Below are 26,065 nucleotides of genomic sequence, written 5' to 3'. Positions count from 1 at the left end.
GGCACCCAAGGAGGCCGCCCACCCTCCAGGCCTGCGCCAAGGGGAAGGGAGGAGGGGTCGAGGGAACAAAGGGAGCGGGGAGGGGGCGGCGCGGGGCGCGGCCGGGCAGGTGGGGGGGGCAGGTAGGGGCCGCTTCCGCCCGGCGGGAACCCCGGGCCCCCTCCCCCCAAGCCTCACCTTTTATGGTAAGGCGGCCGGGGCGGCGGGGCGGAGGGAGCCGAGGGGGCGGGGAGGGCGGAGGGGGCGGGAGGCGCCGCGCCGCTCCTGGCTCTGCTCGATCGGGTGACCGACCGGAGCCGCCGGGGGCGCGGGCGGCTCAGGTAAGCGGAGCGGGGCGGGGCGGGGTGGGGTGGGGGTCCCGTCCTGCCGCCCGCGCCCCCGGCTACACACGGGTGACATCGCGGGCAGCCCCTGGCAGGCGCGCAACCCCGCGCCCCAGCCCGGACCCCAGCTCCGGCGCTCCCAGGCGGGCCCGCGGGAGTGCGGGCCGGGGGTGCGGATCTCTGCTCCCCGAGCGGAGGGAGGGCAGGTCTGGAGGTAGCGCGGGTGTCCCTGCCCGGGAGCGGCACGCGGAGAGAAGGGATGGAAGCAGGGCGGAAGCTCCCGCACAAAGAGGACAGCGTCCCGCACATGGATCGAATTAAAGTCCCCGGCGGCGCCCCACCGTGACCCGGCCAGCCGTCCCGCCGGGGTGCTTGCGCGGGAGCGCCGAGTTCCCGAAGGTCCGGGAAGCTCTGGGCCCCTTTCCCCAGCCGGGGTTAGGCGAGGGGCAGCAGGGGCCGCGGAATTGCCCCTTTCTGGGCTCAGATCCTCGGGGGGGGGGGGGGAGGGGGGCGGTGCTGGGAAGGGGTGGGACTGAGCTATCCCCAGGGTGTGTGCCTGGGGCACCCTGGCCTGAGTCCTCCTCCAGCCCAGATTCTGAGGACCCCGCCGAGAGGCTGGGCAGCGCCCAGATCCCTCTACTTCACATTGATGGAAGCCAAGTCCTGGTCTTCTCAGCACCCCCCCCCCCCTGCCCCCCGCCCCCGGGTTCCGCCTCGCCTGAGGTACTGAATAACCATCCGGCTTTCTCTTGGCACCTACCCAGTACCAAGATCTTGAGCACCCCTCTTCTTTTATCTTCTCAGCCACCCTTCCAGAAAGACCTCATTATTTCCACTCTTTGAAATAACAGAGGCCCAGAGAGGTTCAGTGACCTCCTTAGGGTGGCCCAGCAGGAAAGAGGTGGGGTTGGGGATGAACTCAGCCCTGTGTACCTCCTCCACTTCCCTGGGGTGGGAGAGGGGGAGGCCCTTCTGTCCCAGGCTGCAGGGTCCCCTGCAGGGCCGGGAGAGGGGGCTCAGTTTCACTCCCACTGCCTGCAATTTAACTCCCAACCAAGCCTCGGCTGCTTTCTCGGAGTACTGAGGAGCACAGCTTAGAGGTGGTCCCAGAGGGTTTGGGAGGCGTAGGACCAGGGACAGAGAGCCTGGTCGGGGACTGCCCCCATCCCTGGAGGTTCTCCGGGCCAGCCAGCCCTGCCCCTGCCCTGGGCTGCAGCCTAAAGCCGGGCTGGGTGGGTGGCTGGATCTCAGCCTCCTTCCTTCCTCTTAACAGGAAATGACTTTCCTTCCCTTTGTTTCCACTTTCTCCGCTTACCCAACTGGATCTCACGTTGGTCCTCTGGGGGAGGAAGGGTGGCGGCCGAGGGTCCCCCGGGCTGGGCTGGCTGGGAGGCTGCCCCGCAGGGAGCTTTCTCACACACCCCCGCTCCAGGGTGACCTGGGGGGCATTGGGACCCGAGGGGAGCCTTGGCTCCCTTTCCTGCTCGGGTCTGACTGACAGGGCTTTGAAAATCCCTAGCTCGGCCCCTTCCCTTGGGGCCTGAAGTCCCTGTTGGAAGCGCAGGGAAGGGATAGGCCTGGGTTGGTGGCGGGGTGGGGGTGGGGAGTGCTGCCCAGCTGTGAACATCTGGCTTCAGTGCTGGGATGTTCGTCCTGGACATTTTCTGAGAAACCAGCAGATCTGATTTCCCGGAGGGCTGTTCTGGGGTAGAGAGGGGTTCAGGGCAGGATGGGAGGGAGGCGGAGAAGGCACCCTCGGCAGCCTCCGGGGATGAGCCCAGAGTTTACTGGCCATCTGATAATTGGTTTGGATTGAGCCATTTTGTGTAAGAACAGGCCTGGAGATTTTGCCTCCCCACCTCCACCCACCCTGAATCATTCAGGGGAAAAAAATGTGACATCTCAGGCCCAAGGATACCCCCTGGACTTCCAGGTTGGATCCTGCTCTGTTAGAATTCCAGGTCTCCAACCTCTTGCTTGGGGCCTCACCTGGCCTCATCTATACAGTGGGGGCAGGACTTCCCTGATGGTCCAGTGGCTAAAACTTCATCCTTTCAATGCAGGGGGCCCCGCGGTTCATCCCACACGCCGTGCGACATGCCATGCAGGCCACAACTAAGACTCACTGGGGACAACTAAATATTTTAAAAAATGAAGTGGGAGCATAGCAATATGTGTTAAGAATCAAGTGTCTTTTTAATGTATTGTTTTATAATTATGTTTATTATTATTTTGGCTCTGCTGTGCAGGAAGGGTGCATGGGATTTGAGTCTTAACCACTGGACTGTCCCAAGAATTATGTGACTTTGAAGGCTCAGTAAGCACTGGCGGCAATGCCTGGCACAGGGCAAGCACTTTATCAGTGGGTGCCCTTGTTCTTGTATTTAAACCTTAGATGCACTTTGAAACTTGTTTGCAAAAATAGATACTTAAACTTGTAACAAAGTATGAAGCCGAAGAGGAGGACAGTCAACAGAACCATATGTACTTTCAAACATCACTTACAAAACAAGAAACAAAAGAGAACTACTTTACAAGAACTTTAGAAGTTTTATTCCTATATTGGTTTCTTTTTCAGAACAGATATTTTATTATCAGAATGAGCTACACATTTTAATCAAAGATAAATCAATTTAAAGGGAATTTAGGAACATATATTATTACTATTCTCCATCAGTCTCCAGGAGTCCACAGCGGCCGGTGGAGGGAGGCCTTTGAGTGGCCACTCAGGCTCTAGGTCATTAGAGTCCCTGTGGGCCAGTCTTTGGGGCTGAGTCAGGGTGGCCCATATGGAGAATAAGATAGAAAAAGGACAATTCCTTCCCTGGGCACAAGCCCTGGGTGAGCAGTAAGAACTCTGGAGCTGAGTGTGGACAACTTGCCCCACCCCATGACCCCACCTCATCCCTGGCCCCAGAGCCTACTCTTGGCAGGAACCACCAGAGAGAAGGAAAGTGCACTCTCACTGGCCCAGATGCTGCCTTGCTCCCGGATCCATGCTTTATGTCTCCTGTGAGCTGGACTTGGGTCTTGCAAAGACTACAGATGATGCAGTTGAAAGCGTATGAGGTCACTTCTAGGGAGTGGGCAGACATGATGGTGAGCCAGCATGGCCTGTGATGGGCTGTCATTGCCCTGTGGAGTAGACAACTACCCTCAAGTAGGAAATCAGGGGACGCTTCAGGGAGGAGGTGATGTTTGCGCTGGGCTTCTAAGGAAAAACTGGAATTTACCCTGCACTGGGCAGGAAAGACAGATGGTAGGAACATGCCAGGGCAAGTAAGGGAGAAAGATGGTCCAGGAAGGGTGCGTGGTCCAAGGTGGTAAAAAATAGGCTGAGGCCAGGGGAATTTGGACTTTATTTTGAAGGTAGTAGAGAGCCATGGAAGCCTTTTGAGTAGAGAAGAAACAGATTGATCCTCCAGAAAGATCACTCCAGAGGCAGGATTGGAGATCCTTGAGGCACTCACCCCTTTGCCTGAACCAGGGCGTGATTTTGGAGATGAGAGCAGGAGAGATTCTGGCCACAGGATTAAGAGTTGATTGGATGTGGAGGCTGAGGGCTGAGCACAGGATGCTGGTTTGTGAGCTGGGTCTGGAGAGGGCAGCAGAGCCAGGTGGCCAAGAGCATGGGCTCTGGGTTCAGATCCCAAGTTCCCTGCTGCATGACCCTGAATGAATGACTTCCACTTCTTCCTCTGGGTTTCCTCATCTGTAAGACAGGGATGGTAATAGTGCTTTTCCCGCTGCATCCGTGGGAGGTGTGTGAGTTAATGGGCGGAAAGTGCTTAGGGCAGGGCTGGCACAGGATAGACCTTGGTAAACGGTGGCTCTGATGGTTCATCTGTCCTCATTGCCTCCTGGAATCCAGCGCTTATGTTGTAACTGTTGATTCACCCTGTCTCCCTCCCACAGTGGAGCGGGCCTGGACGTTGGGGACCTCAGCCTTCCTAGGAAAATCCAGATCCCAGGTGAGGGAGGTAGATCGGGCCCTGGGCTGGGCCTGGCAGTCAGTGGTGCGGAGGGTGGGGAGCTGGAGGCGGCCCCTCCCTCACGCTCCTTGGAGGAGGGAAATTAATCATTGGTGCGGTGAGCAGGGCAGGGCTGCCCTTTGTTCCACCAGGTGTGCAGCTTGGGGGATGGGCGGTCAGGACTGCTGGGTCCCCCTCTGTGGCCAGGTCACCTAGTGGGCACCTGCTCTTCCCTGGGGGACATCTGCCACCCCTTGTGTGGCTGGGTGGGGTGCTGGCACCGTGGGTGCTCCTGTCTTGTTCGGAGAGGGAGGCTCCCTGCCCTAGGGGTGTGTGATGTCCAGGTGGCGCGCCCCTGCCCACCCCACTCCCGCCAGGCCCTGAATGCTGGCCAAGCCTGAGGCCCACTCTGTCCTCAGCCCCACCAGAAGCTGAAACAATGGCCTCCAAGCCTGAGAAGAGGGTCGCCTCGTCTGTCTTTATCACCCTGGCGCCCCCACGTCGAGATGAGGCCGTGGTTGAGGAGGTGAGGCGAGCAGCTTGTGAGGCCCGGCCTGGCCGCCCCTGGGAATCTCCTGCCCCCACGAAGGCTCCCGGGGCTGGCTCGGTGGGAAAGCTCCGTTCCTGGACGCCCCCTGGCAGGGCTGCAGCCCCAGGGCCAGCTGGTCCACCTCAACTCTCCAATGGAGGTAAGAGGGTGAGACTGGGAGACTGGCTCAGAGGCAGCCTTGAAATGGGGAGGGAAGGGCAGGCTCTCAGGTCATTCGTTGAGCATCTACTACGTTCCAGGCTGACTCTGGAATCCACCTGACTGGGTTTGAATCCTGACTCCTCTACTTGTTGGCTGTGTGACTTTGGCAGGCCACTTAACCTCTCTGTTCCTCGGTTTCTCAATGTGTAAAATAGAAATGATAGTAGCCACCTCAGAGGGTCCTTGTGAGTATTTAGATGAATTAACACATATGGAAAGTGTTGTTCCCAGGACCTGCCATTTAGAAAGTGCTAAATATCTACTGTTTATTATTCAGAGCCAGACACTAGGGATAAAACTTACATCCTAGTGGGGGAAACATAGTAAAAACAAAATATGATATCAGAAAGACACAAATACTATTTCAGAATTAAACACAGTAAAGAGTTGGGGAGGTGCAACTTTTTATGGGGTAAACAGGATGGCTTCTCCAAGAAGGTAACAAACATTTCAGCTCAGTTAAGACTTAAAGGACACTATGGAGCTAGACGGGAAATGGGAACAGTTAGTGCAAAGGCCCTGAGGCAGGGATGAATTTGGTAAGTTGAAGGAACTGAGAGGTAGTTTTGTCCTCTGTTGAGCTCTTCAGCCACTTGCTGTGTGATCTTAGGCAAGCAGTTTCCTCCTCTAAACTTCAGTTTCTTTCTCTGGGGGATGGAAATTTGGTCATGTATGTGATGTGAATGGGCTTCCCTGGCGGCTCAGTGGTAAAGAATCTGCCTGCTAATGCATGAGACAAGAGTTCGATCCCTGGTCCAGGAAGATCCTCTAGAGAAGGAAATGTCAACCTTACTCCAGTATTCTTGCCTAGGAAATCCCATGGACAGATGAGCCTGGCAGGCTACTGTCCATGGGATCACAAAGAGTCTGACAATACTTAGCAACTGAACAACAACGAGCAAATGTGATGTGAAATATCAGCTATTGGAGAGTAGCAAGGTAGGATGACAACCTCGGGGCCTGAGGCAGCTGCTCGTCTGAAGGGCACCAGTTGGAACAAGGAGGCAGTGAGATGCTTAATGTTGGAGTTCTCGGGTGCCTAGTCAGGTGTCCTGCTGTTCCAGAACAAGACTAAGGAAGCCTTGTGCATCCATCACCATGGAAACCACCTTGAGACCAGAAAGTGAAAAAGTGAAAGTGTTCTTTGCTGAGTCTTGTCTGAATGCCCACCAGGCTCCTCTACCCATGGAATTCTCCAGGCAAGAATACTAGAGTAGGTAGACATTCCCTTCTCCATGGGATCTTCCTGACCCAGGGTTCAAACCTGGATCTCCTGCATTGCAGGTGGATTCTTTACCATCTGGTCACCAGAGAATCCCCAGAGACCAAAAGGAAATGTCGGTTATAGGAAGCCAAACATAGGAGGGAGAAGGGACCACACATGAACACACATAAGAGTACTTGGATATTTGTATAACATGCTGCTTCATTATAATGCAGCCTCCTAAACTGATCTTTCCTTCCTAACCACGCACTCCAAGAACATCCTCCTGCTACTTCTCGTTTTTCTTTTTGGCCATCTCTCGCAGCTTGGGGCATCTTAGTTCCCAAACCAGGGATGGAATCAAAGCCCTAGCAGTGAATGCCCTGAGTCCTAACCACTGGACCACCAGGGAAGTCTTGTATAGAAGAACCTGGACCATGATGACCAAAATTCACACCTCAGGACATTGATCCAATGGAAAAAAAATATGTTCCTTCTGGGTAGGAGAGGGGGAGCCTAGGAAATAGAGTTTAGATGCCAAAATGCCAAATCTTCTGGGATGTCTTCATGACTTATCGGAATTATAGGCAGAAGATCCTGGGAGTGTGGTTGTAAAACCTGACCAGACCTTCCTCAGTTGGGGGATAGACTTACAGTGGCTAGTTAGCCATGTTGCTGGCTAACTTGGCAATCTTGGGGCTCAGCCCTGCTTGGAGTAAGAAGTTCTAGGTGAGCAGAGGTCATAAGTCTGACCACAAAACACAGAGGTGGGCTCTGGGGGCCTACCTTCTGCTTAAAGCCAACGCTACAGCAGGCCGTCAACTCACACCTGACCTATGCTTGTCCCCGTGGGAATGAATGAAAGTCACTCAGTTGTGTCTGACTTTTTACCACCCCGTGGACTACACAATCCATGGAACTCTCCAGGCCAGAATATTGGAGTGGGTAGCCTTTCCCTTCTGCAGAGGATCTTCCCAACTCAGAAATCGAACCCAGGCCTCCCGCATTGCAGGCGGATTCTTTACCGGCTGAACCACAAGGGAAGCCAGTCCCCTCAGGAACCCACCAGCATTTCTTGAACCCTTTCATCCTGGCAGAAGTCTCCCCTCTCCCTCTCTTGAATTCCTGCCCTGGCTGGGACCTGCCCACCCTTCACAGCCAAATGTCGAGAACCTCAGGCATTTGGGAGAGGCCTCAGTGCTTCTGCTGTCTCTCCGTGACCTGGTTCTTGACTCAGTCAGCTCACGTAGCACAGATTCTCACACTTTAGCAGCCTCAGCATCTCCTGGGGGCTTGTTCCAACCCAGCCAGCTGAGCCCCACCCTGGGCCTTCCTGATTCAGCAAGTCTGCAGTGGGGCCCAAGAATTTGCATTCCTTACATGTTTCCAGGTAATGCTGATGCTCTGGCCTGGGGACCACACTTAGAGAATGAATATCTCGTCAGCAGGTAAGACTTGCAGATGAGTAGTTCTCAAAGTGTGTCCTTTGAACCTGCAGCATTGGCATCACCTGGGAAATGTAAATTCTAGTGTAAATTCAGTGTCGTTTCAAAAATGTCAATTCCCAAAGCTTACTCCAAACCTGCTGAATCTGAAGCGCTGGGGTGGGGCCCAGCCTTTGGCTTTTGTAAAAGCCTCTAGGTGATTCTGGGGCTGACCCAGAGGTCTAGAACAAGCTTTCCATCTGTGTAGCCCTTGAGAGAACAGAGAGGGCTTATCTTTGTCGAATGGGTGGGAAACCTGAAGCCAGAGAGGTGCCTCGGCGAACATGCAAGAAATGGGACCAGAGCCCAGGCCTTCAGGCAGCCGGGTTTCAAACCCTTTCTGCCTGTTTTCCCTAGGTGTTTAGGGTGGTCTGACCTCGCTGGAGCCTGGTCGACCTCATGCCCCCTTGATAGGAGGTGGGCAGAGTGCCTCCATGCTCTTTGTCCCAGGGCACTGTTAATAGCACTCACCCTGAGTGTGGCAGTGGACACAGTCCTCCACTCCAGGTGGAGTTCCAGGAGGAGTCCTAGGGAGCTGGGCAGCCCCTTGTCAGGACAACCTGGAGGGGTGGAGGTTACACTATTATGAGTGTAAGAGTCAGATACAATTTAGTAATTAAACAACAAGGAAAACAGTACAAGCAGCCCTGTATACCCCACATGTGGTTTCAGCAGTTACTGAGATCTGGCCACATTTGTTTCATCTGTTCCTTTTTTTTTCTCTTGTGAAGTATTTAAAGGAAATGCCAATAATCAAGTCATTTCAGCCCCACATTCTTACATATGGTAAGAATGGTTGTTTTCTTACATAACCTCGAGCCCAAGCAATACATAACAAAATCAACAGGAATGCCTTAGGATTATCTAATAGTCTGTCCATAATTAATATGCTTTAGCTTTCCCTTGTCTGCAAAATGAGGGGAATTAAATGAGATGGTTAATCCTTTGAATCAGAACCCAAGTGAGGTCCATAGCCGTGATGGCCAATTAAAATATCATGCAAGTCCAAATGCAAACCTCTTATGTGATTGAAATTTTTCTAGTATCCATGCTAAAAAAGGTAAAAAGATATTACTTTTATCAATGAGATATTTTACATTCTTTTTCTTAGTACTAAGCGCATCTCAATAGCCACATGTGGCTGGTGGCTTCTGCACTGGACAGCACAGATCTATACATTATATAAATCCCTTAATTCTAGGGACATCCCCTCTCTTAATTTCTCCATGCCCTTAATTTCCTGCGGAAACAGTCTATTTTTGTAGAATGTCCTGTGTGCTGACTGGTTCTTTTGGGTCCTTGTGTGGTCTTATCCAACTTGTCTCTCTGTTCCTCCTCACTTTTTTTTTTTGGCCACACCATGCTGCATGCAGGATCTTAGCTCCCCAAGCAGGGATCGAACCTGTGTCCCCTGCAGTGGAATCACAGAGCCCTAGACACTAGCCTTCCAGGGAATTTGTTTGGGTGTTTTTGTTTTTTTTTGTAAGATCATTTCATCAATGGCACCCCCGTCCCTTCTGATAGGTAACACAAGTCAGAAGACCTCTGATGTCAGATGGGGGTTATCGGTGGGTTCGGGTGGTGATGGTGATAGTTGAGCAGCTTCTCTGGAAAGTTCCCTGCCGACTGTCGTCCCCTTGATACTTTCAACACCTGATAGTCATTACCTGAGTCTATAATGTAACTAGGCAGTGGTCCCCAACCTTGAGTGGCGTCAGCGTCACTTGGAGGGCTTCCTAAACACCCCATGACCAGGCGCTGCCCCAGAGCGTCTGATTCTGCAGCTCCGTGGTGGGCTGAGAAGTTGTGTTTCTAACAAGGTCCCAGGTGATGCCACTGCTGCCGGTCCAGGAGTGACACCTTGAGAACCACCATCTTAGGGGCTGGTTTTGCTTACATTTGAACAAGGCCCTTCTAATGGGGTTTCCAGTGCTCTGGCACCCTGCTGGGGGAAGCTTGTTATGAAAGGCTTTGGCAGCCACTGTTTTCTGAGCCTGGACCACATGCCAAGCCCTTACCTGCATCATTGTACTTAATCCTCATGAACCACCCTAAGCAATTGAGACCCATGTCCCAGTTGAGCAAACTGAGGCTCAGAGAGATGGTTTCTTGCTTAAGGACACCCAGCACGTCAGTGGTGGGGTCAGAGCTGGAACCCAGGTTTGCGTGACACTGGGCCTGAGCCCTCAGCCACCATGCTGCCCAGCCTCCTGGGTAAGTGTCACCTCTTCTGTGCACCTGCGGAGACGCTGGCCAACCCGTTCACTCCCTCTGGTTGCAGGGTGTTCACTTCCTCCTCCGCCCCTGGACGTTGACGATGCACTTCCAGACCTGGACCTCCTCCCACCTCCGCCTTCGCCCCCTCCAGCGGACCTGCCCCCTCCTGATGAAGAGCCCCCCTCCCCGATGGGGGCGTCACTCATTTCAGACTTAGAGCAGTTGCACCTGCCCCCTCCCCCACCCCCACCCCCGCCACAGGTACTGCAAACCCCCTGGTACCTGATGGAGCTCCACGGGTCAAAGGAGGGAGGGGCGGGGGCTTTCAAGATTTTAAGCCTGGAGGTTGTTAGGTCCCTTCTCCGACTCAGTCCCTCTTCAAAGCTCTTCCAGACTGGTAAAAGTTGGAGGTGTTTTTCAAGATCTCTGGAGAAGGGATGCCACACCCTTTCCACTTCAGTACCTCCATCAGCTCTGAGGAGGACATTCCCCTGCATCTAATCTAAATCCTTCATCTGCAGAGGAAACCCATCTCTAACCCTCTGCCCTTGACAGGGGCATTGTAGACATAGGAGGGTTCCAGGCTGAGGGAAACCATGACTTCAGGAAGATTCCTTAGAAGCCGAAGGAAGTAGCATTGACTGGGTGAAGGAACCCAGCGCAAGGAGTTGGGAGAGCTGGCCTCAGTTTATGCCTCTGTACCAGGGGGTTCATGGCGGGGGGCTTTCCTGGTGGCTCAGCAGTGAAGAATCTGCCTGCCAATGCGGGAGATCCTTGGTCTGGGAGGGTCCCACATCCCACGGGGCAGCTAAGCCCGTGCACCTCAACTACTGAGCCTGTGCTCTGGAGCCTGGGAGCCACAGCTACTGGGGCCTTAGAGCTTGGGTTTTGCAGCAGGAGGGGCTGCCACAACGAGAGGCCCACTCACTGCAACTAGAGAGTAGCCCCCACCCCCTACAACTAGAGAAAAGCCCAAACAACAGCAAGGACCAGGCACAGCTGAAAATAAAGACTATTAAAGGGGAGGGAGGCTGATTGTGCCTGGCGCCACCAGATGAGGGGCAGAGCTGTGTGGTGTCCCTGTGGGATGACTCTTCTCCCCTCTGTCCCCACAGCCCCTGGTGGAGGGGCCTCCGCTGCAGCCTTGGCCCAGTCATCTCAAGCCCGCAGAGGAGGAGCTGCCGCCCCCGCCAGAAGAGCCTGCCGGCTTCCCTGAGAGAGAGGCCTCCACAGGTATGACCGAAAGGAGTCTGTGTGGCCTCGTGGGGCCAACATGGGCTTGCGGGGGCAGCTGGGGGAACAAGGACCAGCTCACAGTGCAGTAATGGGTCTTATCGTTGTGAGGCAATTTTATTTCTACTGCCTTAACCTCTGTTTCCTTTATAACTAAAATCCATTTAAATATTGATCTTCAAAATTTGCCATGATGGCAAAAATGCCTTGAATTTTTTTTTCACTATTTAAGTTTTTGAATACATAACACACTTACATAGTACAAAATAAAAGCACAAGGAACTTCTCTGGTGGTCCAGTGGCTAAGACTCTGCATTCCCAATGCAGGGAGCCCAGGTTCGATCTCTGGTCAGGGAACTTGATCCCACATGCCAGAACTAAGAGTTTGAAAGCTGCAACTAACGATCTTCAATGCCGCATCTAAGACCCTGCATGGCTAAATAAATATAGAGACAAATTTTTTAAAAAATAAATAAAAATAAAAGACACAGAAAGGCACATTCCAGATAGACAATCTGTTAATATCTTGTGCACATCCTTCAGAGGTATCTTATGCATATGCAAACAGATACAAATATGTCCTTCCTCACAAATAGGAGCAAGCTCTGCACTGTTCTGCACTTTGCTTTCTTTTCTTCATTCAGTCTTAGAACTCATTTGACATCAGAACATAAGGAGTTTCCTTGTTCTTTTCCACAGCTGCATAGTATTCCTTAGCTGGGCCTGGCTACATGCATTTAACTGGTTGCCTGTGGACAGGTGCTCAGGTGGTCATGCTGAGTGAATTGCCTTGCACCTGGTCATTTTGCCCGTGTGCAAGTTCATGAGATAAATTCCTAGAAGAGGAGGCCCTGTGATATTTTTGCCAAGTTGTCCTTTTTGGTCATCCCTGTCTACACTCCCACCAATGGTGTCACGAGTGCCCATCTGCTCACAGCTTCTCCAGCACCGTCTGTTACTCATTTAATAAATGGCTGTTAAGTGCCTGCCATGTACCAAGGCCTCCTCTAGTCCCAGGTTATAAAGTAATTCTTCTCTGGCTTCTTCCAGTGTTCTTACAGTTTCCCTTTTCACATTTGAATCTTTGCTACGTTTGAAATTAGCTGGGTGTAAGCTGTCACGATGGAGCTCTCTGTCTTGTGTTGATTTTTTTGCAGATGGCAACTCATTTGTCCTAACACTACCTGTCTGAATTTTAGCTTTTTCTTTTTTGGCCACATTGTGTGGCATGTGAGATTTAGTTCCCCCACCAGGGATTGAACCCAAGCCCCCAGCATTTGAAGCACAGAGTCTTAACCACTGTACTGCCAGGGAAGCACCTTGATTTTAGCCTTTTAAAGCCCACCACCTTCCTTCTTAATGTCCCTCATGATCCTCCCCATGAGCTGAGGCTGTGCTTACAGCCTATAGGGGTTTGAGGCAGAGACCTGGCTCTCCAGATAGGTCCTGGGTGGTGACTGGGTACAATTCTCCCAGGCTGGTCAGATCACAGCCTGTGTTTCCTCTACCCTAGACATCTGTGCCTTCTGCCACAAGACTGTGTCCCCCCGAGAGCTGGCCGTAGAGGCCATGAAGAGGCAGTACCACGCCCAGTGCTTCACGTGCCGTGTCTGCCGCCGCCAGCTGGCCGGGCAGAGCTTCTATCAGAAGGATGGGCGGCCCCTCTGTGAACCCTGCTACCAGGTAAGCCCGGGGCCATTCCCTAGGTGCCAGCACTGAGCACCTCTTTTCCCACAACCATCTGGGGAGGTAGGCGCTAGTGACCCATTTTACAGATGAGGAAGCTGAGGCTCGGAGAGGAACTCCGCCAACGTGTGTGCATTTCCTATGGCTGCTGTAACAAATGACCACAAACCTGGTGGCTTCAAACGACACATACTTCTTCTCTTATGATTCTGGAGGTCCAAGGTCCAAAATCAGTTTCACTGAGTTAGAATCAGTGTCTTCCTCCCTCCAGAGGCTTTAGGGGAGAATTCCTTTCTCACCTTTTCCTGCTTCCAAAAGCTGCATTTCTTGGCTCCTTTGTCCGTCTTCAGAGTCAGCAGTGTGGCATCTTGCATCAGTTTCTTTTTTCTCTCTGTATCAGGTCTCCCTCTGCCTTCCTCTTTTAAATACTCATGATGACATTTGGGGCCCATATGGATAACCCAAGTTGATCTCCCCATCCCAAGACCCTTAGCTCAGTCACACCTGCAAAGTCTCTTCTTTTTTCTTTTAACTTTTTGTTTTGTATTAGAGTATAGTCGATTAACAATGTAGTGATAGCTTCAGGTGAACCGCAAAGGGACTCAGTCACACGTGTTCATGTATCTGTTCTCCCCCAGACTCCCTGGCCATCCAGGCTGCCACATAAAAATTGAGCAGAGTTCCCTGTGCTGTACTTGTTGGTTATCCATCTTAAATATAGCAGGTGTGTACATGTCCATCCCAAACTCCCTTACTGTCCCTTCCCCCTGGGAACCTTAAGTTCATTCTCTAGGGACTTCCCTGGCAGTCCATTTGATAAAAGCCTTAACAAGACTCCGAGCTTCCAATTCGGGGCATGGGTGCGATCCCTGGTTGGGGAACTAAGATCCCACATACTGTGTGGCACGGCCAGAAAAAAAGTTCGTTCTCTAAGCCTATGAGCCTCCCCATCCCAAGATGCTTAACTCAATCACACCTGCCAAGTCTGGTGTCTTTTTGTTTTTGGCTGCCCTGCCCCACATGGGAGTCCTGAGTCCTTACCGCTGGACCACCAGGGAATTCCCTGAAAAGTCTCTTTTGCCATGCTAGGCAGTCACAGGCTCCAGGGCTTAGGACCTGGATACCTTTGGGGGCATCATTCAGCCTGCACACTGCCACACTCTGGTCAGTGGTGGAGCTGGTGACCTGCCCCGGCCCTGGCTGGTTCTGGACCCTGCTTGTGGTCTTGCCACTCCCTCACCTAGAGCCACAAGGTTCCAGGGTGTGGTGTGATGGGGCATCTCTGGGTACCACGTGTAGTTTGGAAGCACTTGTTTAGATGTCAAGGTGCTGGAATTGCTAACTCTCCAGTGGCACATGGTGGCATTTCTCCGTGTGGTGTACAGACCTCCCGTATGCATCCCTGGGGGTGCAGTCAGCCTCACCTTGTCCTCATAGATCGGTGGCGCCTGGCAATCTGCATTTTTCTTTTTTTTTTTTTCAATCTGGATTTTTAACAAGTCTCTCCAGTGATCCTGATACACACTGAAGTCTGAAAACTACTGATTTGAAGGGTTAGAACATTTGGAGTCGGGACTGTTTAGAAAACTCAGAATGACCTGATCCCAGGCAGCGAGGAGCTATGGGAGGAGAGAGGAGCCAGGCCGTCCCACCCTGACCCTCTGACTCCATCAGTGTGACTCCTCTGATGTCCTTATGCTCTTCCCCAGCGTGGAGCCAGGCAGGGGTGAAGCAGTGGAGGGGAGAAGGGGTGAGGGTGCGATTTTAGCTGAGAGCAGCCAGGAGGGCCTTCAGCAGCCAGTAGAGGGAGAAAGCAGGAAATGCTGCCCCCACCTGACACATCTGTCCAGAGGCAATCAGGTTACGATGAACAGGAGCACAGCCAGAAGGGGGAAAAGACATGCAGGAGAGGTAGATGAGTCAGCGGGAGGCCCTCTGCTCTGCCTCAATAATACCTACCCCTTTCTCTCTCCTTCTCTCTCTCTCATCCCGCCTCATTCCAGAAGGGATTTGAGGTAGCTTGTAAGAATGCACATATATATAGAGACCTCCCTGGTGGTTCAGTGGCCAAGACTCCATGCTTCCAGTGCAGGAGGCCCAGGTTTGATTCCCTGGTTGGGGAACTAGATCCCAGACGCTGCAACCAAGACCCAGCACAGTCAAATAAATACTTTTTTAAAAATAGAATGCCCATGATACTGTAATCAATAATAATGTTGAACACTTAAAACTTCATTAAGAGGGTAGATTTCATATTAGATATTCTTACCACAATAACACACAAAAAATTTTAAGGATACATGTAATACTATGAGAGGGCTTCCCAGGTGGCGCTAGTGGTAAAGTACCCACTTACCAATGCAGGAGACATAAGAAGGTTCTATCCCTGGGTTAGGAAGATCCCCTGGAGAAGGGCATGGCAACCCACTCCAATATTCTTGCCTAGAGAATCCCATGGCCAGAGGATCCTGGCGGGCTACAGTCCATAGGGTCACAAACGGTCGAACACAACTGAAGTGACTTGACATGCACACATAATACCGTGAGATATAAAATAAATTGATAAAACAGAGGAAATCAAGGTAGAAAGTGAGATGAGATCCAAGGAAAGTTAGTACTCCAAAAATACGTGAAAGATCGTTACACTCATTCCTAAAAGTGGAGCATGAAATCAGATTGAAACTTCCAGGTGGCCAAATGGAAAATGGTAAATTTCAAGATTTATCATCCATAAGATAAAAAGCTTGACAGTTCCTCTAGGAATGCCTTTTACTGATTCTGAAGCTTTAGAGAAATTTTTCTATGGACCCTCATGAACCCCGGCCTCGAGCATTTCCTAATCACAAAAAAAAGATGCCAAAAAGCTTCATGGCAGGATTTCTCACTGTAAACCAGGGATACAGGGCCAAACTTGATCCCCTTTAAGCAACGTGGAGGTTTAGGGGTAGTAGTTAGGGTTCCGATTGCATGAATGTGAGCACCTCTCCTGTACCTCTGCCTCCTGGGCCCCTGTGGGTAGCTGGTCCAGTGCCCCTGGTGGCTTGGAGGGGGCACGCCCACGGGCTGGCTCTGAGGCGGTGGCCTTCTGTCCCAGGACACCCTGGAGAAGTGTGGCAAGTGTGGTGAGGTTGTCCGGGAACACATCATCCGGGCCCTGGGCCAGGCCTTCCACCCCTCCTGCTTCACGTGTGTGACCTGCGCCCGGTGCATCGGGGACGAGAGCTTTGCCCTGGACAGTCAGAATGAGGTGTACTGCCTGGACGACTTCTACAGGTAGGAGAGGGGACGGCACACGGAGGGCTGCCTGGGGCTCGGGTCGGGTGGAGCTGCTGAGCCTGAGTGCTGGAGGCTGGGTCAGAGCTATCCTGCCTTCGCTGGGCCTGCAGAAACCACCACTGCCTGCTCCACATACCCTGTGTTTGAGTGACCACCTGCTTGCCGCTGACACTTTTTTTTTAATTGGAGTATCATTGCTTTACAGTGTTCTGTTTCAGCTGTACAGCAGTGTGAATCAGCTGTATGTATACATACATCCCCTCCCTCTAGAGACTCCCTCCCACCACCCCATCCCACCCCCGAGGTCTCACAGAGCACCAAGCTGAGTTCCCTGTGCTAGACACTGGCTGCCCATCTAGCTAGCTGTTTTACACATGATAGTGTATATATGTCAGTGTTACTCTCAGTTCATCCCACCCTCTCCTGCCTCCACTGTCCACAGTTCCCTTCTCTACATCTGCGTCTCTATTCCCACCCTGCAAACAGGCTCACCTGTACCATTTTTCTAGATTCCGTATATATGTGTTAATATGCGATACTTGTTTTTCTCTTTTTGACCCACTTCACTCTGTGTGACAGGCTCTCGGTTCATCCACATCACTACAGATGACCCACTTCTGTTGCTTTTTATGTAGCTAACTCTTTTTGAGCAACTCCACTTGGGTTAGGCCATTTAATCTCAAAACTGTTAGTACAGGCAGGCACTATTAAAGGTTCTGTTTTAGCAAATGTGGCAACTGAGGCATGCAGTACGTAAGTACACTAGGTCCCCTACACACGAACCTTCAAAGATGCGAACATGCATCTGATTCCAGCAAGGCCCCAGAAGCTGTGCCATCATCAGGCATGAGTGAAACTGCAGCTTGCACTCCATCTCCTGTTGCTGACGATCCTTCAGCTTTACCATCCCCCACCTCTTCTCCCTCCTGCATTCAGTAACTCTTTTTTTTTTCTGGTTTTGTTTTGTTTTTATTCATAGTTTTAAAACATCCCTTTACTCATTAAGCATATTAGTATTAGAATCTTAAATTTTTTTTTCTAGTAATTTTAAAGTATTTCAAACATATATGCCACTCCCACTTAAAACAAACTTCTCTGGCTCGTCCATAATGGATCCTGCCATCTCCCTACAATCCCAGCCATGAGATTTTTCTGCTGGGGCCTCAGCTGGTTTAAGAGCAGCAAAGACACGCAGGCATCAGGGCTCGCCTTGCTGCCCAAATCCTACTGCACTGGGACTGCACATCAAGGCTGAGGGATTAGTATTTTAAATCCCAAGATGTAGAAGGTTAGCTCTATCTGCTTGATGGTTTGGTTGCTAAGTCATGTCCGATTCTTGCGATCCCATGAACTGTGGCCTGCCAGGCTCCTCTGTCCATGGGATTCTCCAGGCAAGAATACTGGAGTGGGGGTGGCCATTTCCTTCTCCCATTCAGTAACTCTTTTCGCCTCTTCACTTGATGCCAGCCCCTGTAGGCCAGCTGTTGTATGTACTACTATACTTTTCAATCATAAGATTAAAAAATGTTTTCCCTATTTTGTGTGTTTGTTTTTAATGTACATATTTGTGTGAAAAGTATTATAAACCTATTATAATATTCTATAACCAACTGTGTTAGTTGGATAACTTTGTTGGACTTACAAACACACTCTCAGAACAGAAATCATTTGTATGTAGGGGACTCACTGTACCTAAGTCTCCCTTTTGGTAAGTACAGAAGCTGTGATTCAAACCCCGCTGACCTGACTTCAGGGCCTTGCTGTCAATCCCCAGACCGCAGTGCCTCCCCTCATAGCTAGAACTGTATGGAGCAATGGTGACACATATGTCCGAGAGGCCTTGTCCGTCACTGCCCAAGGGGAGAGACAGAAGCGCCTAGCAGAAAAGGAAAGAAGAAAAAGCAGTGATCTATGATACAAGACCAATGAAATGGGTTCACCCGAAACACACACATGAGATTTCTCTGCTTTCTCAAATTCCAGTGTTCCTCAGTCACTTCCTTCCCTTGGGCTAATTATACGCTGGGAAGCCGGGTCTAATTACCCAGGTCTCTCCATTTGCTCCTGCCAGGAAGAAATAGGCATTTGTGGTTGTAGCTCCAGGTGTAGTCACATAGCAACGGATCCAAAATAGCTCTGGGAGGTGAACCAGAGCCAGCCCAGGTTCTGACAGCTAATTTCTGCGGCCGTGGGTGTGAACGCCTCCTGAGCTTGGGTTTCTTTCTCTCTAGGAAGTTCGCCCCAGTGTGCAGCATCTGTGAGAATCCCATCATCCCCCGAGACGGGAAGGATGCCTTCAAAATCGAGTGCATGGGAAGAAACTTCCATGAGAATTGCTACCGGTGTGAGGTGAGTGGAACAGTGCTGATTTAATTAGATGTAGCTGGTCCAGTCCAATCACCACAGGAGCCCTGTTGAGAGCCTGCTGTGTGCCAGGCCCTGGGCTGAGACAAGTCCAGGTGAGGGTGCTGATCTCAAATTGCTCACCATCCAAGACTTTCCTGGCGGTCCCGTGGTTAAGACGCTGAGCTTCCAATGCAAGTGGTGCAGGTTCGATCCCTGGTTGGGGAACTAAGACCCCACTTGCTACACAGCGCGGCCAAAAAGAAGAAAATTGTTAGCCCAAGCTGTCTAATAGCAGAGACAAATAAGAATGGAAATAACTACAAATCTAGTCTTTGAGTTAATGATAGAAACCAAACTCAACCTGCTTTCTACAAGAAAGGGGATCTTAACAGGAAGGTTCTTGGTGGTGATGTCACTGATGACACCAAATGATACAGGGCTTTCTGTCCCTCTCTTGGTTCCGCCTTTATGCAAGTGTTTGCTTCATTTTCTCTTGCTATGCCCTGGCATTCTCTGTGGGGCAGGAGATACACGGTTGGCTCAGGTTTACATCCTTCCAACTTAGAAACCCCATCCAGTGATCCCTTACAGTCCCAAGACCTCTGATTCACCCAACTTGGATCACATAGCCCATTCTGGATCAATCAGTGGTGGGGACTGTTACTGATCATCTCTAGGGCCAGGGAGACAGCACTGTATGAAACCATTGGGATTGATTGTGTCCAACTCTTCGAGTCTATGGACTGTTGCTCACCAGGCTCCATAGAATTTTCCAGACAAGAATACAGAAGTAGGCAGGCATTTCCTCCTCCCAGGGGATTTTCCCAACCCAGGGATTGAACCCGCATCTCCTGTGTCTCCTGCATTGGCACGAGGATTCTTCACCACTGAGCCAACTGGAAAGCCCCCTGAACCGCCAGGGAAGCCCTGATACAACCATAGGAAGGACAAAAGGAATGCTGGGCAGACCCACACCACAGATGGCCTTTTAAGGTGCTACGAAAGAGCATGTATAAATCCGCTTTGGGGCAAAGAAGGCAGTAATTAAGTCAAGTGATCAAGATTGGTACAATCAAAGCCCTCTTACTTAATTTTATTTACTAGTTTTATTTTTGTCTCTGCTGGGTCTTCCTGGTTGCACGGGTTTTCCTCTCGTTGTGGCCAGTGGAGCCTACTCTCTAATTGTGGTGCACGGGCTTCTCATTGCAGTGGCTTCTCTAGTTGGGTGTTCTAGGGTGTGTGCCTCAGTGGTTTCAGTTCCCCAGCTCTAGAGCACAGGCTCAGTAGTTGTGGCTTAGTTGCTCTGAGGCATGTGGGATCTTCCCAGATCAAGGCTCGAGCCCATGTCTCCTGCATTGGCAGGTGGATTCTCTACCTCTGAGCCACCAGGGAAGCCCTCAAAGGCACTCGTAGAGGAGGCAGCACTTAACCTGGGTTTTGCAGGATGCGTAGAAGTTTGCCACATAGTCCAAGGGGGAAAAGAAGTCCAGAAAGAGGCAAGGAAGAGCCTATGAAACCCTACTGTAGCACAAACGACCTGAAGAATTGGAGGAAGTGGAAGTTTCTAGTTATGTCTGGAGTGTAGACTGCTGGATATAGAGTGAGGCCAGAAAGAAGGAAAGGGCTCCAGGTGCCAAGCTAAGGAGTCTGCCTCAGGCTCCATGCAGGGAGTGGGGAGGCTGGTTAGAAGCTGGTACAGCGGTTCCAGCAAGAAATGCCTGGGGAGCCGCATAGACCTCACACTCAGAAGGATCCTCTGTTTGCTTTGAAGCTCTGCTGTCATTTTTATAATTCTTCATCTTAAAATTCTTCATTTTTGAATAAGGGATTCTGCATTTTCATTTTGCCCCAAACTCTGCAAATTATATAGTCAGTCCTGCCGGGCAGACTCTAAGAATCCATTATCTTTTCCTGTCTTCCTCATGTCACTGATGTTTTGGTGATGATGACAAAGGTATCACCTAAGTGGGGACTCCCAGAGCAAATCTCTCTCTCATTTTTTTTAAAATTTTAATTGAAGTGTAGTTGATTTCTAGTGCTGTGTTAATTTCTGGTGTACAGGAAAGTGATTCAGTTATACATATGTATGTTCTTTTTCATAGTCTTGCCTAGAAAATTCCATGGATGGAGGAGCCTGGTGGGCCACAGTCCATGGGGTCACAAAGAGTCGGACACGACTGAGTGACTTCACTTTCACTTTTCACTTTCCATTATGGTTTATCACAGAATATTGAATATAGTTCTCTGTGCTGTACAATAGACCATGTTGATCCATCCTATATGTATTAGTTTGTAACAGAACAAATCTCTTAATCAGCCAGTGAGATTCCAAACATTTATTCACTCACATTTACACAGAGGTCTGGAGCCAAGAAGCCATTTTCACTGAGAGTGACTGAGAGTTTAATCAAGAAGTTGACACACTGCTTCATAGTTATGTTGACGTGTTGGTTATAGTTCAAAGTTCAGCTGATAACACATCTTGAAAGAACAGTGGTGAATTTCAGATGCTGTTATCCCTGCCATAGCCCACATTAGGTCCAGTGGTGACTGGCATTTCCGTGGGCCTGGATGGTGAGCAAATAAACCCTCCCTGCTTCTCTTTGGTCAGCTTATTGGGAACATTGCCCAGGCTGCTTCTGTGAGTCAGAGTTTGGACTCTGGCAGCTGCATTTCAGAAAGTAAGGCTTCAACCGCAGTGGTCTGAGGTGTGGATACTGTTTCTCTAGGAAGGGAAGTGGGTTTCAAGGTGCCATCCACACTCTTCTCACCATTCCTGCCCTTTTTTTTTCGCTGCACTGTGCTGCCTATGATCTTAGTTCCTCGACCAGGGATCGAACCCACACCCCCGGCAGTGCAAGTCTTAACCACTGGACTGCCAGGGCATTCCCCGTTCCTGCCTATATTGTGGTCCATGTTATTTCTTTTTTTTTTTTTTCTCCCGGGCTATAATCATCGGCAGTGTTGTAATCAACAACCCATGTGCTTCTACAACAGCCTCAGATGCACTCCAGTATCAGCATCACCAGTCAGCGGCCCCTCTTCATAGCCTCCACAAGCACACACTCACATGCACACACACACTATCAGACAGTTAAAAAATATTAAACTTAAGATTACTTAACTTAGATATTAAAATTTTCTAATCATATGTTTAACACCCAATTATCTCTATTTCATCATTTCCACATGTTATTTCTTAAGATTGCCAGAAGAGTAACAATGCTTTCATACTCAGTATTTTTCAATATAAAATGCTTTCATACACATCACCTTGAAAAGTGGAAGTGTTAGTCGTATAGTCATGTCGACTCTTTGCGACATCATGGGCTGTAGCCCACCAGGCTTTTCTGTCCATGGAATTTTCCAGGCAAGAATACTGGAGGCGGTAGTCATTCTCTTCTCCAGGGGATTCTTCCTGACCCAGGGATCTAATCCTGATCTGCATTGCAGCAGATTCTTTCCCGTCTGAGCCAGCAGAGAAGCCCCTTATTTAATCCTAATGATGAGCTTTTGATATGGGAGTTACTGTCTTCATTTAAGATGAGGAAACTGAGGATGAACAAAGTGGTTTTGCCCTGTGTTCTGGGCCAGGTCTGACAGCTTTCTGCCACCTGGCAGCTCCTTCTCAGGCTCTGTGACTTGGTCATAGCTGAGGTGTTTCTTCATTTGATTCTAATTTAGAAGAGGTCACATGTGCCCCTTTGGGACTTTAGGTTTGGCGCTTGGTGCTCTCAGAATGCCAAACAAGTGGCTGTTAGAAATAGCACAGATCCTGGCATTCAATAGCCCAGAGTCACCTTGAGAGACTCAAGGTGCAATTCCAAGGAAGAGACACACGAGGGCGCCCTCCCCAGCTGGCGGAGCTGGATCAGGATGGTTGTGAGTCACGAGTTGTCTCTAAGATCAGCCTTTCTGGTCTCATCCGTGCGGCTCAGGGGAACACCAGCCACGCCCTGAGTGGGTCTCTGGACGTTCATCATTCTTGTTATTTCCTGCATGTGCCCAGGTGAGGCCCCGCTGAGGTGCGGGCTTGTGGCAAAATGGTAAATTTAGCAAAGTCTGGGCCCCGAATCCCCAACCTCATTCTAAAATCTTTTGGGGATCTAAAAGTTGGAAAGATGAAGGTTTGTGACAGTGTTGAAGCTGTGTTAACAGTGGAACAACAAAAAGACCCCTGAACTCTGAGCCTGAAAACCCGGTCTTATCCTAGCTCTGGAACCAGCTGTGACCTGGGGTGGACGCCATCCCTCACTGGACCTCAGGGAGGGCTTTTAAGGCCCTTCCAGCCCTTTCCATGATCCCTTAGGGGGCTTCTCCACCAAAGGGCCCCGTCTTCTCCCAGTGTCCTGGATTCTCCTCTCAGGTGATTCAGTTAATCTCCTCCATGGATGCTGGCGAGTCCCACCTGCTTGGGCTCCGCGCTGCAGGGCTCGGGCCTGGGTCCATCCACATGTGTCTTGTTCCCACAGGACTGCAGGGTCCTCCTGTCTGTGGAGCCCACGGACCAGGGCTGCTACCCGCTGAACAACCGTCTCTTCTGCAAGCCGTGCCACGTGAAGCGGAGTGCTGCGGGGTGTTGCTGAGGGCACCCCCGGGCCAGGGGCTGCGGCTGCACACTAGCCCTGCTTGTCGGGGCCCGTCCCTAACCTGTGTCCCTTCCCGACCTGTTCTGGCCTGCTTTCCTTCCAAGCCACACACAGGGACCAGCTTGCAGCTCCGCCCATCACTTCAGCTGCTGAGCCCCAGCCTCCTCCCGGCTCAGCGCACCCTTCAGACTCTCAGCGGTTCTGTCTCCTCTGGGCACCAGAAGGCTTTCATGCTGTGAGCATCATGCCGGGGGGTCCCACCTCCACCGCTCTGGCCCCTCTTGAGCACTGGCCTTGATCTCCATTTCCAGGGGTCAGTTGGGTGAGTCTCCAGTGGGCACCCTGTGTCCATAGCAATGATCCATGAGCTCTGAGGGTGCTGAGCTATTAGAGTACAACCTCAGAGTTCTTTAAAAAGCACTATTTTTAACATTTTAAGGTTAAATGATGAGAAACATACTTTGGATTTGGGGGGAAGGTGGGGAAATACCTCCCATTGTTCACAAATGTACAAGATAGTGACCCTCCTGGTGGCACGGCCTTCCCACCTTGGGGCCGTGTTGACATGGGGCTCAGGCCCAGGCATGAGCCTGCACGGCAGCGGCAGGAACAAAGGGTGACACGCTGACACCCAAGGACGATGTCAGCAGCTCCTCCACCTGCCTTCGGGCACCTCCTCCTGTGCGCGAAAGTGATTCTGCAGACACAGATTAAGTGCCTGTTATTTGCCAGGGAGCAGAGCCCAGGAGCCCTTGGGTGTTCCTCCTGCAGCCTTGATGGGGGCTGTGCTCACACACACACACACTCACTCACACACACTCCTCCAGGACAGGAACAGGGGTGTCCCCCAACCCCTGCCTGGGCCCTTCAGCCCAGGCTGCCCTGTGACCACTGCCCACTCAAGGCCACACCTCTAAGATTCTTTTCTCTTTCAAGAAAAAAATCACTTGTTGCGTAACTTCTAAGACGTTTTGTAGGGCATGAACACACGAAGCAAAAGGTGCTTTCCTCCTTGGGGTCGTCTCAATGTACCACGTGCTCTTAGGAGGATTCTTGGAGCTCCAGGTACCTGGAGGGTTTCTGTGTAGGGCCCCTTAAGGGCTTCAGACCAGAACAGAGCTTCTTGCCCGAAGCTTAGAGCAGCGAGTCCCAAACTCCAGGCATTCCCATAACCTCCGCAATTTTTATCACATGAGGACCTCCTGTTCTCTCACTTCCTTAATATTTTCTTTAACTCAACATCCTTTTTCTTTTTACTCACTTACCAATTTAGTCTTATGCTGACTAAGCAATATATCCACACAGTCACATGTTGATGTGCTAGTTATACATGAAAATAAATGCATAACTATTCAAACTTTGTCTGTGTTCCAAATAAGATCTCACCTCATAAGTGCTGGCCTTTGCTTAGCAACATCAGAAAAATCTCAGGACGTCTGCTCTGTGTGCATGTGTGTGTGTGTGCGCGCTCAGGTGTGTCTTGACTCTGCAACCCCATGGACTGTAGTCCTCCAGGCGTCTCTGTCTATGGAATTTTCCAGGCAAGAATACTGGTGCAAGTTGCCATTTCCATCTCCAGGGGAATCTTCCTAACCCAGGCATCAAACCTGCATCTCTTGCGTCTCCTGCATCAGCAGGCAAGTGCTCTACCAGCTGAGGCACCAGGGAGGTCCCCGGTGTGGCATGAATGTTCGGGAAGTACCTGTACCCCCTGTCCCAAACCGGGGCTCTTCTCAGCAGGTAAAGAGACTCCTGTCCCTCCCGATGGCCAGCGATGCAGACTTACACCAGCCAGCACACAGCTGCGGCTGTTCTTGGACATGGCCACCGGCAGTGAAGCAGCGGCTGGGTGACCAGGGTGGGGAAGCCCTCCAAGGCCACCGAATCCTTTAGCAGGGTCAGCACCATCCACCGGATGTGCTCTGCACATGGGCCACTCTCCCCGTGAGCTTGCTCACCACCAGTTGGGCGTGGTGAGCGCAACTCCAGAGAGAAGCATGTGGGACATGCTCTCAGTAAACAAAGCTGGGTTTTTTATGCTGGCTGCCACAGGGTGGGGTGGGGGGCTGCACTGTATGAGGAATAGCAGGGTATCTTAGTGTTAGGGGGCTTGTAGAACATGGCCAGGTATTGAGGGATTTGGGGAGGACTTAGGAAAGCAGAGGTTTGCTCTGGATGTGTGCTGTTAGGAAGCAGCAGGCGTTCTATTGTTGAGAAGCTCGATTCGTTGCTCTCCTGAAGGAGACGCTGCAGCTGTGGTTGGTAAGGGGGCGGCAGTGGCTCGCATGATGGAGGGTATTGGCGATTCTTGCAGCCGGCCCGGAGGCGCGGGGCTCCAGGACCTGCCCCCGGTGCGCCGTGAGGCTGGCGCTCACCAAGGCTCAGGTGAGAGCCAGGCTAGCAGCTCCCCTGGCTGTCAGGGGCACTTTTCTCTCCTAGTTTGGTTTGTTGTAGTTTTTCCTGTCATTAAATTGTCATCTTGTGCTGTAATAACACACGTCTTAGCCTGTTTCTGGTTAGTTGTGTTTGGAAGGGTGGTGTCTGGATGAAATTCTGGGGGATGGCTTTGTCTTCTGGGCCACGCGTTTATAAATCACTCCATAAAGGGGTGCTTTCCCATGGTTCAGCTGGTAAAGAACCTGCCTGGCAATGCAGGAGACACAAGAGATGCAGGTTCCATCCCTGGATCAGGAAGATCCCCTGGAGGAGGAAATGGCAACCCACTCCAGTGTTCTTGCTTGGAGAACTCCATAGAAAGAGGACCCTGGTGGGCTACAGTTCATGATGTAGCAGAATCAGATACAACTGAGAGGGCATGCACACACAGATGCCATTTGTTGTTCCGTTGCTAAGTCGTGTCCAACTCTTTGCAACCCCATGGACTGCAGCACGCCAGGCTTCCCCATCCTTCACTATCTCCTGGAGTTTGCTCAAAATCTTGTCCATTGAGTCGGTGATGCCATCCAACCATCTCATCCTCTAGGG

General features: G+C 51.2%; 1 protein-coding gene and 1 non-coding gene across 3 annotated transcripts; one reads left to right on the top strand and one right to left on the bottom strand.

The window, feature by feature from the left end:
* Positions 1-219: 219 nt before the first annotated feature.
* On the top strand, positions 220-24,437 carry FBLIM1 (filamin binding LIM protein 1). 2 transcript variants are annotated; one of them, XM_065936026.1, is made up of 9 exons: positions 220-320; positions 4,239-4,294; positions 4,714-4,983; positions 10,015-10,211; positions 11,066-11,183; positions 12,697-12,866; positions 15,964-16,142; positions 18,377-18,494; positions 22,964-24,437. In XM_065936026.1, the coding sequence occupies exons 3-9, from the start codon at positions 4,734-4,736 to the stop codon at positions 23,075-23,077; spliced, it is 1,146 nt and encodes a 381-aa protein (XP_065792098.1). In that variant the 5' UTR covers positions 220-320; positions 4,239-4,294; positions 4,714-4,733; the 3' UTR covers positions 23,078-24,437. The 2 variants fall into 2 exon arrangements, with proteins under 2 accessions (XP_065792098.1, XP_065792099.1); XM_065936027.1 differs by lacking the exon at positions 4,239-4,294 and having other exon boundaries at positions 273-320.
* On the bottom strand, positions 21,362-21,679 carry LOC136170168 (small Cajal body-specific RNA 7). Its single transcript, XR_010663607.1, has one exon. It is a non-coding gene; the product is annotated as a small Cajal body-specific RNA 7 (non-coding RNA).
* Positions 24,438-26,065: the final 1,628 nt, after the last annotated feature.

This window comes from Muntiacus reevesi, chromosome 5 (genome assembly GCF_963930625.1).
Source record: "Muntiacus reevesi chromosome 5, mMunRee1.1, whole genome shotgun sequence".
Taxonomy (NCBI): domain Eukaryota; kingdom Metazoa; phylum Chordata; class Mammalia; order Artiodactyla; family Cervidae; genus Muntiacus; species Muntiacus reevesi.
The sequence above is the reverse complement of the archived record's forward strand: the minus strand, read 5'-3'. Positions and strand labels throughout refer to the sequence as shown.

Coding starts and splice junctions, on each gene's coding strand:
- FBLIM1 (XM_065936026.1), top strand. CDS start 4,734: ATGGCCTCCAAGCCTGAGAAGAGGGTCGCCTCGTCTGTCTTTATCACC. Junction 10,212..11,065: donor CACCCCCACCCCCGCCACAG/GTACTGCAAACC, acceptor CTGTCCCCACAG/CCCCTGGTGGAGGGGCCTCC. Junction 12,867..15,963: donor TCTGTGAACCCTGCTACCAG/GTAAGCCCGGGG, acceptor CTTCTGTCCCAG/GACACCCTGGAGAAGTGTGG.